Genomic DNA, 17,920 nt, shown 5'->3' on the forward strand with positions numbered 1-17,920 from the left:
GGTAATATGCTGCCTCCTTTCTACTACTTTTTCTTTTCCTGCCCTGCCGAAGAGCCTGTATTTTATGAGTGCTTCATAGATGCATGAATGGGAGGACTGGGAAGGTCCCAGTTAATCCTTTACATAGATGACCTTTAACTGCATGTTCAACTGTTTGGCACAATGTCTTTCCCTCCTGCCATTAGCGTGTAACTCTTGATTGTAGATTTTCAGCTGTTAGTGGCCAGACGCAAGGCTAACATACGGTGTCTTCTGAACCACATAGTGTAATGTAGCACAAAAGCACAGAGATCCATTTTTATACTGTTGACCTGGAGAAGGACCCTGCAGATTACCTTGTAGAACATGACCCCACTGCCAGTAGATGAGAATATAAGATGAGTGTGGGATCATACTGAAGACCTGTCTTTTCCAGCATCCTGTTTCCCCCAGTGACCCACCAGATGCCTTTAGCAAACTCACAAGTAGGACATGAGCCTTTACCCACTGTTGTTCCCCAGCAATTGGTATTCAGACTCATGGTGCCCCTGATCCTGGAGATAGACGCTGGGCATCGATTCTGTTTAGCCAGAATTGAGATGAAAGTAGTGTGTGTCTCTCACTTTGACATGGCCAAATCTGTCCATTTCAGTTTCTTTCAGTTTAAGTTTGGTTCTCCACATTTCCACCTCAGTCCATTAATTGTTTTTGCAAGTCCTCCTGAAAGTTCATCAGTATTTTATTGAAATTTTCTCCTAATATAAACATTTTTGGCAAACATATGCTCTATAATCTAATGCATTGTTGCATGTGATTTTCACATGCATTTGTATGCACACTTTAGCCAAGTATATGCATTTTTGTACACGTTGCTTGGCTAGAGAACTGCACTGGAAAATTCAGAGAAGTTCAGGTTTCAAAGGATGTCGGTTGTCTGTTGTTTCTGAAAGTACAAATTAGGCCTCAGATGTGAATTGTACCAAATTTCTCTCCTGTCCCAACTTGGGACTGAGACCAAATCACTGCTAGCAAAGAAAGACTAAAACACAAGTAGACAACAAGCCACAGATTCCTCAGGTGGCTCCACTGAAGTAATAGCAATGGCACCAGCCGTGAGCATCGTCTTGCTTGTTGACCATCCTTGTTCAGAAGATGGTGCCCTTCCAGAAGAGCCAAAGTTGTTTGTAGACTGAATTCCAAAGCAGCTCTCAGTTTGCAGGAGAACATTAGGTCATGTGTTGCCATTTCCCCACCCAGATCTTTTTTCAAAGCTTCCCATAAATCCCTGCAGGAGAAAGCCAGGCGGCCTGCTGCTGTGTTTCAATTAATGCCAGCCAGGCAGGTGTGCCGGGGATGTAGGAAACTGCTGTCACTAGCACAAAGTCCCCAGTTATCAGCATTAATCAGGGAAGCTGCTGCTTGGAGCCTTTCCATGTTGGGAGAAAGAAAAAGGGAAGCCAGATGGAAGGAAGGGACATTTAAAAGTTATGTTGGTATTGAAACATCCCACATGGTTGTATCAATTGGCAAGTCACCAACCCGTGAGTTGAATTAATTTGTAACATAGCTTAGATGAAATCTTTATTCTACTAGGTAGGCCATTTTAGTAGGGAGCTGTTGTGAAGTGCCTTGAACTCTCAAAAGCGCTATGTAAACGTTAGTTGTCAGTAATATTTCTTATCTTTGCTAAGATTTGAGCCTTTGGATTATTCTACCTATTGTAGTCGAGGCTTAGCTGGAGTGAAATGGAGTCTTGCAGAGAAGCAAGAAGAGTTTGTGGTGCCAGATTTCAGGGTGCACACAAACTTCCTGGGGCTCCAAGCATCTTCCTACAGACAAGTTGAGGAACAGGAAATTATGGTGGGATTTTCAGTTCTCCTGTCCCCTTAAAAAAAAAAAGCTATAGGAAATCACTCCCCAATTTAATGGAAGATGAAAGGAGCCAAGAAAGTGGGGAGTGGTTTTTGGCCCATCTTTAGTATGACATAATCCTTTTGTGCCCCGCCCACACTGATCCCACCATGCCACTTGCAGCTCTGTTCATGTGGCTGCCAGATTCTCCTGATACCCAAACCCATGTAGCCACCTCCCTCCCTACATTTCACTGAAACAGCTCCACTCCCAGAGCTCTATCATTGCTTGATGCTGGCAAGACCATTGTTGACTCAAGCAAATTGGAATTCTCCTGCCCTTTCAGGGGCATTTTTGTTACAAACCCATCAGTGCACAAGGCAAGATCCCCCCCCCAAACAAAAAATGTTTGGCCCACCATTACATCATCATAGGGTAATGTTAACTACTTTATCCAAGGATAGAGCCCACAAAGCCCTCTTAATTTCAAACCAGCCCATTGAATCACAAAGACGTGAATTTGGATAAATGGGAGATTCATGCTCATTTCTTACTTTTATTTTTGACACGATTGAGCCACTACAGCTATACTTTCCTCTGCCACTTTGGCACAGCAAGGTCTTTCCTGAATGCTCCCCAGCATGGCCAGAGATGATAGTTTTCACATCCTGGAGACTGATAGAGAATTCAGATTCTCCAGCAGTGGATAAAGATGAGGACTCGCCACACTACGGAGCATTTGGAAGAAAAACTTGCCTGGCAAAATTGGGAAGGAAAAGTCACCTTGTTATAGCTACTTTATCATGTCAAAAAAATGAATGAGGGAATCAGGCCTGGAGATAATTGAGATTTACATCAGGTGAGTTATACTGTAGCCCAATTTGCGTTATCGTCTCTTGAAGCCCAGGAATGCTATTTCAGCTGTTTCATTGTCACTGATTCTTATTTTTATATTTTAGCTCGCGGAACAAGGAAGAGGGCAGGCCCCGAAGCCCCATCCGAGTAGGAAATGCAGCAAGGAAGGGAATAGAAAGAGCAAAATGCAGAGGCTGCTCAGGGACAGAAATAGTGATGAGTCCAATGGGAAGCATATTTTCTCACTTGAATGGTGGATATGATCTCAAGGCACGGGGAAAATAAAATAACTGAAAGTTTAGCTACCGCACAAAGGTCTCGTTCTCCCATTAATATAAATGAGAGTCCCTCTGCACATTGTAGGGAATGTGTAGTTCTGAGCCATAACCATTCTGGGGAATTTAATCATCTTTCCAAATGAGTCTGCCGCCTCTATCTGGGGTCACAACAGGTTCTCACAAAAAGATTTGTAGAGGAAAGAGGGAGCCTTGGCACTTAGAACGAAAATAGGAGAGCGATATTAAAGGGTTTGGCACAGAATAAGGAATTGGGGCAGTGCAGAGAGTTAGCACACATCGGCCAAATCTCCTAACCAAGTGTTTCAGAAGGGGCTTTAATCTGGCTGTACATCTCTTTGTGTCTCTCCTCTCCTCTCTCTGTCTCTGTTGCCACCCAGCTAACAACTCCGTCCGTGTGTCTGAACTGCAGACCCATATTATCAGGCTAACGAATCTCAGCCTCCATTACAAACACTGTCTCTTCAAAACACGCGCCTCATTAAAATATGCAAATAGCCTGGTCCAAGCAAGTGTCTTGATGGGAAATGTCTGCTTTTAGCAGAAAGTCATCTCTCCCCTTGAAACCAGATTTTCCAGGCTTGTATATATCTAAATCAATTTCTTTGAAACCCAGTAGCGTAAAAGAGCTTGGTGGAAATGGTAGGGGCGGGGGGGGGGGGGAGGAAAAGCAGGCTCTGCTTTAATGGGTTCCGTAGGAACCAAACTCCATTATGCAAGCAATTTTTTTTCTAACTAGTTTAATTTTGTAGATCCTTCGCTTTAAAACAAAGGGACTGATTTTGGTCCACATCAATGTAAGACTGGGATCCACCAACTGAGTTCAATGGCTATCCCCTTCCCCCACCGGCGTTTCCAACTGTCTGGGAGAAGCAGCATATGAAACATGATGACAAGTTTCATTAATCTGATTTAGCCCTGTCTCTCCATATTAGTAGATCATTAAATGGAGCAGTAACATAGATGGATGGTAAGAATGATGGTGTTTGATTCAAGGGCTCCTTGGTTCTCTGCCTGCTTGATCTTGGAGATACCTTGGAAGAAGGAGGCTCATTAAACAAACCAGTGCCTTTAGTGGTATCACATTGCAGAGTTCTTCCTGCATGGTACCATTTCACAGTAAAAGTGGGCAGGGTTGCAATTTTGAATGTTTTCCCCGCAATGATTTCCCCAGAAATCTTATGCATGTAGAAAACTAACACATCAAGGAGAAAGGATCTTGCTCCTAAACTCTTCTCTGATTTTTGGATGCAAGAAGGTTTTATAAAAAAGAAAGAAAAAAGAAAGAAATTGGGAGGTAATTTAGAAATTTAATTCCCTACCTGCAGTTGAACTACAAGCTACTTAAATTCTGTCAACTGGCACAAGTATAGGTATGGTGCTTAAAATATCAGAACACAGTTAAAAATACTACATCTGCAGGTTTCTTTTGCCATATGGTTTGTTAACAGTGAGGAAGCATAATGCAAAATTTATTTAAGGGGTTTGTGTGGCATGTCCCACCCCCCTTCCAGCTTACTGGGGCCAGGTTGTCTTGTATTAATTAATGATCAATCTGCCATGCGCAGATGGAAAAAAAGGAGACAATCTAGAGAACAGAAGGAGGAGCCCTAATCTGAATGGGAGGCACTATCAGAGGAAGGGGTGGGGGAATTAGAGAGGTGCTGGTGGAATGGCAGGAGAGAGAGAAAATGTGAGCAAACCTGGCCACATGGAGCTGCGGGGAGTGGTCTTTGTCCCCTTTAGAGAAGACACTGGACAGGCAGGGATGGGAAGATACAGTTAAGGAAGAAATGAAGTGTTGTTGCCTTAAGTTTATTTTTCCAGGGAAGGCAGGTTAAGCGCAGAAAAATAAAAATGCCACTCATTGCAAAATGTTCTGTGTCTATATGTGAATCTTTCAAATCCTAAATTTAAAAATTGGCCCGTAAGTTTAATGAGTGGGGCAAAAAACTATTTAACGGGGAACAAGAAAGAGGAGCAGAAGGCAGGCAATTTGTGTGCTTCCTTATGTTTTGCTTCTCATATTTTACATGATCAATATTGTATCACGTTCCTCTTTTCTGCCTGTAAAATGACTCTCCATCTCAGCAGTTTATTCTTCTCTTTCTCTGTCTCTCCCTCCTTCTTCCCGCCCACTCTTTAAGTTTATCCCATTCCTGAAATCGGCATTTTTAGGTGCTACATAGTTGCAAAGCAGATACCTAAGCCTCCTTAGGGAGGGCGCTAATTTGAGAATCCCAGGTATCCTGTGATGAGGGAGGCTAGTCCATTCTTACCAGGTCACCTGTGCTTCTCCTTACCACTGGTAAACTGGATTGTCTCTAGTATTAGGTGGATTGTTATTTATTTATTTAAAATATAATTTGTATACCGCTTGGTTGCAATAAAAGCTCTAAGTGGTATTTTTTTTTGTATTGTAACCTGCCCTGGGATCTGTTATGATGATGGGAAGCCTATATATTTGCCACATAAATGGTTAATCTTATTCCTTGTCTGTCCGTCCCCAGTGCAGTAGCATTGAGTGATGAGTCACTGGTGTACCTGCCTTCAGGTACCTATCAGAACAGTCTTCTGTAGGAGCACCTGGAAGCCTACCAGCTGTTGTTGTTATTGGAGTGAATTGTGGTGGGGCTCTACAGGCCTTTCCTTTGTCCTGCCCTTCCTTCTTGGAGTTCTGGCTGACCAGCAAACCTTGGTGCATCCTGGCCTAAGCTGCGCTAATAGCTGCTGTGGGCTCCTTCCCTTCCTTGCAGATTTGGACGAGCCCATCCTCACTGTTCACCAGACCATCAGTGACGTACGCGGCAGTTTCTACCAGGAGAAAACAGTCTTCCTTCGCTGCACAGTCAACTCCAACCCACCTGCTCGCTTCATCTGGAGGCGGGGCTCCGAGACCCTTTCCCACAGCCAGGATAACGGAGTGGATATCTATGAGCCGTTATATACACAGGTGAGAGGGATGCTACCTGTTAAAAACAACAACACTTTGTGTTCTTGTTGAGACTTCTGTTTGCTTTGGGCTGCCAGCCTAGAGCCTGAGAGGAGGAGAGGTTTTATTATGCTCCCAGGCCTCTCTCCCACTTCTAGCTCCTCAGCGGACAACTGTTGACACCACAGAGAGAAAAAGGTCTTGCCATGTTGTTCTCTTCTTTCATCTGAAGGGTGGTGAAAGTGTACTAGAGATAGGAAAGTGTACCAGAGATAGTGACTATAGATATGAAGACTAGGGGGGGGGGAGTAGTGTTCCCCTCATCTCCCTTCCCCCCCCCCCCCAAGGACTTGTTTACAATTTTTCCAAGAAACTGGAAATTTTGGGGAACACTGAGAGTCAGTCTACAGCATAATAATCCTGGCACATACAATACTCAAATCCAATATGTGTTTCAGTGCTTAGAAGGTGCTGCCACCTTTCATGAGAGAAACGTGTGGGGCTTCTGTTGCTTGTAAAGTGCTGCTTCCCTTCTTCTGACGACTTTCGGTCAAGTTTGGAGATACCAGAAGAAAGTATACTGCTTCTGCTATCCTTTGGGCCTGGCCTCCCCCTTGCAGTTGACATCTTCACCTTTTCTCTCAAACAAGAGTGACACAGACATTGTGGTACACCCTGGGGAAAACAGCAGGCTTACTTCCCTGCCCCGCTGGATGATAAGAAGCTCAGAAGGAGATAGAAACCTATCTCTGTGTAAATGCTTGTGATGATGATGATAATGATGATGATAAGTTCCTATTTCCACCTGGAAAGTTAAGAGAAGTTATGAAGTAGGGCAAATCTTGCTGAGGACTGAAAAAGCACTTGGTTTGCAAGTGATCAGACCATGTTCTGAGACCTATGAAACCATATAGCAGTAAGCTGCTTTTTCCTAGGTTGCCTGTGCTTCGTGAATGCACTGCCTCTTTTGTTTTTTAAAAATGTTTGTCGTTGCTTGAAAATGCTGAAACATCTGGCGAGGAAGTACAATTTGAGAAGAGTTTGCAGGGTGAATGTGGTGTTTCTTTCGTGCTCAAAAAAGAAAGGATCAAAACTCTCGAGATTTCCTGTGTGCTTTCTTTACTTAAATCATTTATTAGTGGTTCTCTCTTCCTCTGAATTCCTGGATAGTTTTAGGGAGCTGTGGCTGTGCTGCCGAAAGCAGTCTGGGAAATGGTGCCTCCAGCCTTTCCTTTGTATGCACTACTATAGTTAATTTCAGAGCTTCTGCCGGGGAAACGACGTAAGAAGCACAAGGAAAATAACCTAGAAGGGAGAAAGGAAAGGGCAGTTCTTTTGGGAAAGCTTCATCCCACACATCTATCTGCCAACCTCAGGCTGGACTCTTGTGTGGATTCTGGCTGAGTTTGATTTTTCTGGTGTGCCCCAGGCAGCTTCTCAGTTAATATAGCCCAGTACATGGCTTATTAAAATTATCCTTCCTTGCATGCAGAGGAAGCAGGCAGCTAGATGAAAGAGAGACTTGCATGCCTTTGGACGTCAGTAAGAATGGATGCACAATGGATTCATGCCTATGATTTTTTAAAAATATACTTCCAGCACAGTATCCAGACAGGGAGGGCTTATACCAGACCTTGCAGTGAGATATGTGTGCCTCAGATGTGAATCTTAGGGGACACGCACGAGTTCTTTGCAGTTGCTACACAGGAAGCAAGGGAAATAGATGTGCAAAACACACTTCCATTCTCACATTTGCCCTATGAAATCTGAAGGTACCCTAAGCAGACAACTCAGTTGATCTATTCTGGTAGATAAAAAATATGCTATGGGTGAGTACTGGTGTTCTGAATAAGAGACTGTGGCAGTGTTTGGTAAGAAAACAAGTCATTAAACTATAATATCATTTCTTGTGTGTGTGTGCGTTGAGTGTGGGACCTTCATATCAGGGCTGGTTGTTCTTAAATGTGCTCAGAGACTGACTAGCTCGTCATGTGAAGACCTCCAGGTATAGAGCGGTATATCAATTCAATAAATAATAATAATAAGTAATGTGAAGCTCCTCTGTTTGGATCATCAAACTCTTGGCAATGATTTTGTTGTTGGATTAAACAAAAAACCTCTGGGGGAGGTGGGCCATTTTAGTAAAGGAACCACAAACTAGAAGGACAGTGACCTGCCATTATTCTTTTCGTACACTCATTTCTTGGTGATTCCACTTGCACTGGTCTAAAAAAAGTTTTAAAGGTGGGTTTTTTTAAAGTGGCTCCGAGCATGGATTATACTGATGTTCAAAATGGGACATCCGGGAGTTGTTCTCCCCTATGCTATCTTCTGGCTGTTGCTTGAAACTTGGCTTACTTGCTTGCTCTGCAAACACTTCCCTGCCCTTCATCTGTTTCTTCATAAGGCGTATTGTGGACTTGGAAGACTTGGTAGCATGGCTGCTGGAGAGTGTGTTTCTTTGTAAATTGCTATTTTCATCCAAATAGACAAAAAAGAAGTATTAGTATGGATATAGATATGCACACATACATACACAATTCTTTCTTTCTTTCTTTCTTTCTTTCTTTCTTTCTTTCTTTCTTTCTTTCTTTCTTTCTTTCACCCCAAGGTACCATTAGTCATATCTTTGTAAAAGTGCCATGGATGCCAACACAAAATTTAAAAAAGAGCTGACGGTTCTCTGTACTGTCAACAAAAAAAGCACTGCGCATATGTATATAAAATCCATATTCCCATTCCATAGTGTAGCTTACATAGCCAAATCGAATGTAACAGTTATAACTGCGTATAAGGGAGCAACTGTAGCCCCCAATCTGTGTTCCTGGAGAGAGTAAGGATTGGACGGAGGGTTCCCTCTGTCAGTGATGGTGGTGAGTCTTCCACTGCTGTGGCCACTGGAAGCTCAGGCAGTTGTGAAGTTACCAGTGGTGGGATTCCTGCCAGTATTAGTCAGCCCAAGTCCCTATAATAGGGTGTTAAAAGGGCAGGGTAGGGACGCGGGTGGCGCTGTGGGTAAAACCTCAGCACCTAGGGCTTGCCAATCGCATGGTCGGCGGTTCGAATCCCTGCGGCGGGGTGAGCTCCCGTCTTTCGGTCCCAGCTCCTGCCCACTTAGCAGTTCGAAAGCACTCCTAAGTGCAAGTAGATAAATAGGTACCGCTTTCTAGCGGGAAGGTAAACGGCGTTTCCGTGTGTGGCTCTGGCTTGCCAGAGCAGCGATGTCATGCTGGCCACGTGACCCGGAAGTGTCTCCGGACAGCGCTGGCCCCCGGCCTCTTAAGTGAGATGGGCGCACAACCCTAGAGTTGGACACGACTGGCCTGTACGGGCAGGGGTACCTTTACCTTTACCTAAAAGGGCAGGGTAGGGGTGGAGCAGGTCTAGCACTGGAACTCCCAGATCCTCAGCCATTCTCAGAAGAGGGCTTTTTGCTGTGCCAGCCTGGGGCTATTAGAACAAAAAACAACCATCAGGAAAACCACAAACTAAACCAGAGATTAATCCATTTATAATATGAATCAATCAACAGTCTCTCAATAATAATAATAATAATAATAATAATAATAATAATAATAATAATAATAATTGTACCCCACCCAACTGACTGAGTTGCCCCAGCCACTCTGGGTGGCTTCCAACAAATCAATATAATAGGCTCACAACAACTCATCTCTCTGCTTTATCATATAGCCTCTAGCACCTGCTCGCTTATACCATAATAGTTATTTTTTGCACTTCCAATATTGAACAAAACTTATCCCACTGTTCCAGTGACTCATTTTTGTATAATCCATCCTTCCCAAAATATTTTAAAACAGGAACTCTTTAACGTCACTGTTCTATGCCAGGTATTACTTTCACATTCTCTTACAGATGGTAATTATAATTTTTTTCTTCCATATTTTACCCATTAAAATTGATGTTGGCAATATTTTTCTCCTTTAAAACTTAATACTGAAACTTCCAGTTTTGCCAACTGAAGAATCATTGGCTCATAGTTACCTTATACCCACTTACGTTCTAAATAGTTATAACTGACCGATTTTTATATATATTTGCGCAACCACCAAATACATCAAAAGCCTGCAAAGTCTTGACAACCCCATCCTCACCATGCATTTGAACCATTATTCTACCACTTTATAAGTCATGATTCTGCCAAAGAGTTCGGGGAAATGTAGTTTGTTAAGGGTTGTTGAGGGTTGTTAGGAGACCCCCATTCCCCTCACAGAGCTACAGTTCCCAGAATATTTGAACGGTCAGTTCCTTTTCCTAAGGATCTCTGGGACTTGTAGCTTGGTGAGGGGAATAGGAGTATCCTAAAACTCTCACCACTCTTAAAAACTACATTTTTTTCAGGACTCTTTCGGGGAAATCATGACTGTCAAAGAGGTATAATTGTGATGTAAATGTATGGAGCAGATGTGGCCGTCTTGCCCAACATGATACTCAGGGCTTTTTTTGCAGCCGGAACGTGCTGGAACTCAGTTCTGGCTCAGTTCTGGTGGGTGCCATTGCCATTATAAGAGAACAAGGAAGGTGTTCATGGTGATTTCTGGCACCTCTTTTTCTATAAAAAGAGCACTGATGCATTTGATAATGTATTTATTTTGTTTGTAATCTCAAAGGTGCAAAATACAATAAGTACAACAACTTACAGGTATTTTCTCTTGCAGCTACACCCCAAGAATATATAGGATCTTTCCTACAAACCTTTTTACATATTATTAATTACAATTATCTTTGGACATATTTCTCTTTACAACGACTCACAAATGGGCATCTGGATACCGTACACAATTAAATCTGTTGCTTCAACCACCTTTTACAAAAATAAATTCTGCTTAGTCCTTTCTGCTTCCAGAAATTACGGTACACTCTACCTTGCTCAAAACAGTTCATAGAATAGAAGGATGGATTCATTGATCCTATTTGCAACAAGAGGAAGTCTGGATGATCTTCTGGTTAGTTCCTGTCCTAGAAACCTTATTTCACATAACCACTATAAATACCTGTATGACAGGATAGCAACCATCACATTCCATTGACTAGCTAAGTTTGATGACCTATGATAGGAGCATATCTGAACCAGCAGTTTCATAGGGTCAGGTAACTAGGAAATACAAACACTGTGTTAAGTTTATACTATTGTATGGCTAAGATGAGACAGAAAAGTTTGTGTGCACAATGTCACACTCATCTGTATGCCTTCTGCCATCTCAGCTTCGTGACTGCATACGGGTCTTTAAAATGAAGCTTAGACAGTTGGTTACATTAACAAGTGGAGTAAAGTGAATTGTAGACTTAATAGTTTAGGCTTTACAGTCCCTGGTTCTACACATTTACTCAACATTTACTGATCAATAAATCGGACGCATACGAACCCTGCATAAATCACTTGTTGACAGGCAGGCTGTAAATGCCATTGTTCATGCCGCTTAGCAACCATTCTCCAGGGAGGTGTTTTTCACAGGGGTATTGGTCTCCTAGGTATTTATTTTACTCATCCAGTTCATATATTACACATTCCATTGCATACTGTTATGTGAACATCATGTTCTGAGCTGTATAGTCAGCTCTAGTGAATTTGTAGTAGAATCATAGAACATCTAGTCCAACCTTCTGCAATGCAGGAATCTTTTGCCTAGTGTGAGGCTCAATCCAATGACCCTGAGATCAAGAGTCTCATACTCTTACCAACTGAGCTATCCAAAGTGGCTTTATATGTGATCGGTCTCATGAAAGACGTTCTCTAAAACAGATTTTCTTGAAGCAAAAAGGCAAGTGGAACCTAACACGAGCAGTGCAACGTTGCTGAGAGCTCCCAGTTAGTATGCTGCTTGACCAAAATGTTGACATATCCAATGCTGCATGCCTAACTTGGCATGGCAGCCTCAAAAAGTTAGTCTGGAAAGTCCTTTGGAAAGATCTTTTAAATGGAAACAGCAGGTCAAGGGGACTGATAAGTTATGGAAAACCATACCCATGCAGGAGGAAAGAAGGAAAGAATCATCATAAACTAGTGGGGCATTTTTTTTAATGATCCAAAAATCAAAATGGAAACTTTGGCAAGATAGCACTAAGTGCAGATTATTAAGAAGGACTCTATTGGTGGTGCAGAAGAGTAAGGGCAAGAAATAAGGAACTCATTTTGTAGACTAATGAAATTCATTTCATATGATATAGGTGGACCTTAGCAATATAGTTTATCGTCTCTCAGCTGTCAAGTGACGTGAAGAAAAAGATAGCCTGGCTCAGTTTTCTGCTTAAAGCAAAAGGGAAAGTCTGTTCCCCCCAGCCCTGTCAAAGGCCCCATTTAAAGCTGCTATGTCCTAAATGAATCATCCTAGAATTCTGTATCCGCTTTTCTAGGAGTAAGTTCCATTGCACTCAGTTAGACTTACTTCGGAGCACGCATATATAGGATTCCAATTTTGTTCTGGGCTTCACCTGTTGACCCACCTCAAACTGCTGTTTTGTGGGGGTTTTTACCCACCAGATCAGAATACCCACCAGATCAGAATAGTTTCCTGGTAAAGACTGGGGGGGGGGGGGAAATGTTATCCCTCCCCAGCAAGGATCCTGTTTCCCAAAGGGTCATTCGTAGGGAGATGGCTTTTGCCCCCCACACCGGGGATTTTGAGGGACACAAGCTATTCTCTCTGGGAGAGAATTGTTTCAACTGACTGCCTAGGGGAAGGCACAGATCTGCATAAAAAACCGTTTGTAATATTCACCTCAACATTCTTCCAAATAACTGTGATTGGAGAGAACTCAGGTTGTTTCCCTAAGTCAGCTTGGCTTCACTTTTAAAAAAATGCAATAGTTGCTTTAATCAGGGGAGAAAAATAGGGTTGTTTTTAAATGCAGCATTTTTGGTGCCCCTGAATCCACAGAATGATTTGGAGCATTAAGGGAATCCCTGATACAATGTGAAGACCTCAGGAGAATAACTCCTATTCACCTAGTAATTTGTGAAGTACGCTGAGCTAATGCACACTCCTACTATTTGCATATTCAAGGTTTTGTTGAAATAGTGGATTATCAAATATGTGAATGAAACCTTTGGAAACCTTTTAGAGTGTAAGTTCAAAACGCAGAATATGCTGGCCATTTCCAAATATTCAAAGGCATTCCAGGAAAATGAGAGGAACAGCTGTTTGCCCTAGCTGGTGAATAAAAGACAAAAAGCACTGATATTTAAACTACAGGGCAGCTGAGCATTTGGAATAAGCTGCCTGGAGAGTGAAATCTCCTTCCTTGGAAGACTGGACACACATCTGTCAATGATATTCTGCATATAAGATCAACGGTATCGGGAAAGGGAGTTGCAGGAGATGTATTGATTCATAATATTGCCATCCCATCTTCCTTCTGTGGCACTCAATGTAGTGTACATAGGATTCCCATGTGATTTCCCTCTTGGCCATGCCATGCCCTGACCAGATCCAAAGTTGCATAAGTTGCAGTAATGTTATGGCATCACACATCTTCAAGCTGTGCCCTGTATTTTGTAGGTGTATGGCCCAGCAGTTAGGGTTGGGGGGGAGTTTCCATTGGTGAAATTGGGAGGTTTGTTTTTATGCCTGGCTGCTGCACAGGGAGGTGGGTGTATGGGGTCCAGAACTGGAGAGGGAAGGAAGGGTTAAATGTTGTCACTCTGTGTGCTGTAATTCTCCCCTCCGCCTCAAAAATAATCATCTCCTGTGTTGCACTTAGGCATAGAGGAAATTGGACAGGACTATTTGCATGTACGAACCAATCCTAACATTCTTTGATGGAAACACTGTCTGGGTCATATTAAAGTCTGACAGTCTATCTCCCTCCCTCCCTCTTCCCCTTCCCCTTCCCCTTCCCCTTCCCCTTCCCCTTCCTGTTTCCTTCCAAATCCAGGGAGAAACCAAAGTCCTGAAGCTGAAAAATCTGCGACCCCAAGACTATGCCAGTTACACATGTCAGGTGTCTGTTAGAAATGTTTGTGGCATTCCTGACAAGTCAATCACCTTTGAACTTACGAACACAACAGGTAAGTGAGAGACCTCCAATGGGTGATGTCAGTAGGAAATGTGTCAGCATGAGTCCCACCCATTAAGATCAGCAGCAGAGGCTTTGCTGGCAGGAGGGAAGGAGGGATATTTGAGCAGGAACTTACATTTTTTACTGTGAATTGGGGGAATCTTCCTACAACTGATTCTAAGTTCACATTTCCACACGTTTGCCCTTATTAGACTTCTTTAAAGTGTGTTTATGAGACAAAATGTTACACCAGAAGGGGCTATGGGACAGATCAAATCATACCAGATATTGCTTTTCCTTCAGCTCTACTCCAATATGGGAAATGAGTCTGTTTGGGAGGAAAGTGCTGGGGGATTGCAGGGAAATAAGCTTTGCTTGGAGATAATACTTTGGGCCAACATCTCCTTCCCACTTGTCCAACACTTTTGGTCTTAAAGCCCAACCATCCTTCTGCTGCTCTATATATGTTTGGTGTGTGACTAAGGGTTATGCCACTGTCATTGAGGTCTTTCTTAATGTTAGAACCTTCAGTCCCTTTTGCAAGGATGTCTGACTGGAGAATGGAGAATAGGCAGTGCAACTCTAAAGGCACACATGCCTTTGATTTGAAACAGAGAGAATCCTGTTTGACTTGAACATTGCTATTATTCTTAAGAAGTATATGTAAAAACACCATAAGAAAATATCTACTTCCCCCGCCTCTACCACCACTGCAATTTCACACGACTGCATTCAGGAATGGTCTTTTTGTCCTTACGGAATCTTTCACCTCATGAATTTTGTAAAGGTGCCTATGACCTGTGAGTAGGGGCCAGGGAGAAAAAATAAATTCAGTTTACATTGAAAGGCAAACATTCCTAATTCATGCTATCCGAAACAATACACAAACCAAAACTTGGTCATCTTTTGAAATCCACACTTCTCTGAATTTTGCAATGCCTACTTCTCCAGTGAAGTTATGTGTAAAAAATATATATGCATCTAGTGGGATTAAGGGTGCTTCTAAATGCACATAATAGTGAAAATAACATACAAAAGCACATTATATTACAGGAAATTGCCTTTGAAAAAACTTGTTATTAGGAAAATTACGTGCAAACATGTACATTAAGAGAAATTCACACTAAAATGCTGGTGACTTTTCATGAGGACTTTTTGAAAAACAATTTGCAAAGTGGTGTGGAGTACTGACTTTGTGTGTCATGGTTGTGTGTCAGACCATGATGCCAGATGCTCTTGCTTGATATTAAGGAAGAGAACTTTACTGAGGCTGATTTAACAGGCAAAGAGTCACAGCAGCCTCAAAACTCAGACTAGGCAATGGGAATAGCATGACTAGCTGGGCTAGAAGAAGAAGCCCATTTTGAAGGAGTCCAAGATCAGGGCAAGGAGTTAAGAACTGCATAGAAGCAACCAAGTTGTTTAAATAGATTGACACACTCACCTGCCAAGTTTCAAAGGTGAGGTAAGCTTCCTTGGGAGACTCCTGTGCCTTGAGGAAATGTCAAGTGTGCATCAAGGATATTGGGTCTATTACTAGTGGTGGTCCTGGGTGACCAGGCTGTGCCCTTCTGACACCCCGGACCCCATTGATGCTGTCCCTTCCTCAGGAAGGAAGAAGAGGGAAGGTGGGATTCCCACCTCTCCATCCAGAGCTGCAGATTCTGGGAGAAGGGAGTACTTGGCTTCTGCAGCCTCTGTTCTCTGGTCTCAGCCCATTTCATCCTCTTCTTTGTCCACCCTTGTTTGTCACAGCCTGCCAATCCAAGCCTGAGCCCAGTGATACCTTGGGTCTCTTTACATTAAGAAGAGAAACATAAGAAACCAAAATGGACATATTTGGCCATCCCTATCTGTATGCAATGGCATCCCTATCTGTATGATCTTATGTATGCAAAACATGTGTTCTACCAATGAACTGTGGCCCTTGAGGAATAAATTATTAGCATAAGGCTTTAGGATAGCTAGCAAGACTTTAGGAGCAATACTGGATAACAAATTGAGCATGACTTAACGAGACAATGATTTAGCCAGAGAGTTGAAAAGCCTAATTCCAGCATGTATATATTTTTAAGGCATCCTGTCTAAGACATAGATGGTAGTCATGATACTACTCTGCCCAGTAACAGTTAGACACCCCTCCCCAATGCATCATGTTCACTCCCAAGTCTTTTTGTCCAGAAGAGTGTTAACAGAAAGTGAAGGATTCGTAGGAGTGCTACAAAGATGGGGAGCGGAAAGGCAGGAAAGAGACTTAGAAAGCAAACCAGGAAAGCTTGTGCAGAGTAATGGCTAAGAGATTGAACTGTGAACCTGGCACTTCCTAGGCAGCTCTAATAGCTGAACATTAGAAAGATCTTCCTAGCTGTAAGAGTACTTCGCTGGGGAATGAGCCGCCTGGGAAGTTTCTTCCTCAAAGGGGTCAAGCTAAGCTTGGCCAGACGTTGTAACTTCAAGGCTACAGGACTCCTTTTCATAGCATACGTTTATCTAGAGAAACCACCACCTTTTTGTTCTGTACTTTCACTCACTAAACCATTAGAATCAGTGTTGCCTCCATAACCTGGAGGTGGGGGGAAAGAGATGTGGAAATCACTTCTTACTGCCCTGCTTGGGAATATGAAAGAGAGTCTGTTAAGGGGTGACTGAGCTCTAAAAGAAGTTTGCCCCTTCATCCTTCCCCCTTGTATTCTTTTAGCTGGTGTCAAGGGCCAGCTACAGGACTGTTGTCAGCCCAGAACCTTGCATTTTAGGTCCCATGGCTGCGGGTGGAGGAAATTAAGGGTGCTGTGTCCCCCCCCTTGATTTCAGATAGGATAAGCAGCACAGCTAGTGAATTCTCCCGCAGTTAGACTGCAGCAAATTGGACTTCAAAGGGAATTGAAAGTGACTCTTGCTTGTGTTGCCCCCCTCCCTTTCCACGACAGACTTCGCCAGCAAGTTTTCTGAGCCGAGAACAAAAGGAATCGCCACAGGTTACAAATAAATGAGATTCATCTGCTGCATAACAATGACTGCATATTGTTAGCCTCCATCCGCTAGCAAGGGAAGGATGTGAATGGAGGTGGGCCCCAAAGCTGGTTTTGGATTTTGCGCTGTCTAGCCAGAGCTCTTTTGCCTGAAGAGGTGCTGCTGGCACTTTTACAAGGTGCAGGTGGCAGTTTTACAGGCACTTTCCCTCCCAGTCATACATATAAACAAGCTGCCCCAAGGCACCGCCGGGACCATCAGGTCACATTTTCTGACATTACCGAGAAAGATAAAATAAAATGTTGTTGCTCAGCAGGATTTTAGCTATTAAGGCTGAGAAACTGACATAAAATAAAAAGTATAATTTTGAATTGTTGTCTAAACCAGAGCTTCAGAGACATTCCCCCCCCCCCACACACACACACTCCATTGCAGGGCACGTTATGTTGAGAAAAATGCTACTTGAAGCCTCTTCAAGGGCAACAACTTACGTCTTTTCCCACAGGATGAGCTGCATCCTGATTGATCCATGTTGGTTTTCAGAAATGAAGACTATCTGTAGCCCATAGGTGTGAAAGAATTATTTTATTTGCAATGAGCAAAATAAGAGAACTATAAATTCAGCAAAAAGCAGGAGAAATCCCACACTTGTGATTATTGCAGGTTATTTATTATTTAATTATATGTATTCCGACCTTCATCCAAAGATCACAAGGAAACTCACAACATAGAAATACAAAAGGAAAAGATGTTGGGGGCCAGCAAGAAGAGAAAATGCTCGGTTTAAGATGCCATCATTTGGTCATGAATTTGGGTAGATGTTCTCCCTATACTTTATGAAGGCTTTTAGAAATATTAGTAACTCACCAGTTATATTCTCACATTCCAGGGTTGCTTCAAATGTCCATCTGTTATACACAAAGATACAGATGGTACTGGTTGTTCAGTGTCATACAAATTGATAAATGAAGGGCATTTTCGTTTACATGTAAAATCAATGCACAGCTGAAAGATAAAT

General features: G+C 42.7%; 1 protein-coding gene across 4 annotated transcripts in view; it reads left to right on the forward strand.

The window, feature by feature from the left end:
* The window catches only part of MDGA1 (MAM domain containing glycosylphosphatidylinositol anchor 1), a 241,749-nt gene that overhangs the window by 86,484 nt on the left and 137,345 nt on the right, over nucleotides 1-17,920 (forward strand). For all 4 annotated transcript variants that reach the window (XR_013392171.1, XM_028724382.2, XM_028724381.2 and 1 more), the window contains exons 4-5: nucleotides 5,738-5,934; nucleotides 13,810-13,942. Coding sequence is in view for 3 of the 4 variants with exons in the window: in XM_028724382.2 (XP_028580215.2) it covers nucleotides 5,738-5,934; nucleotides 13,810-13,942 (330 nt within the window). In the remaining variant the exon portion in view is untranslated. The remainder of the gene's footprint in view (nucleotides 1-5,737; nucleotides 5,935-13,809; nucleotides 13,943-17,920) is intronic.

Source organism: Podarcis muralis, chromosome 3 (genome assembly GCF_964188315.1).
Source record: "Podarcis muralis chromosome 3, rPodMur119.hap1.1, whole genome shotgun sequence".
NCBI lineage: Eukaryota > Metazoa > Chordata > Lepidosauria > Squamata > Lacertidae > Podarcis > Podarcis muralis.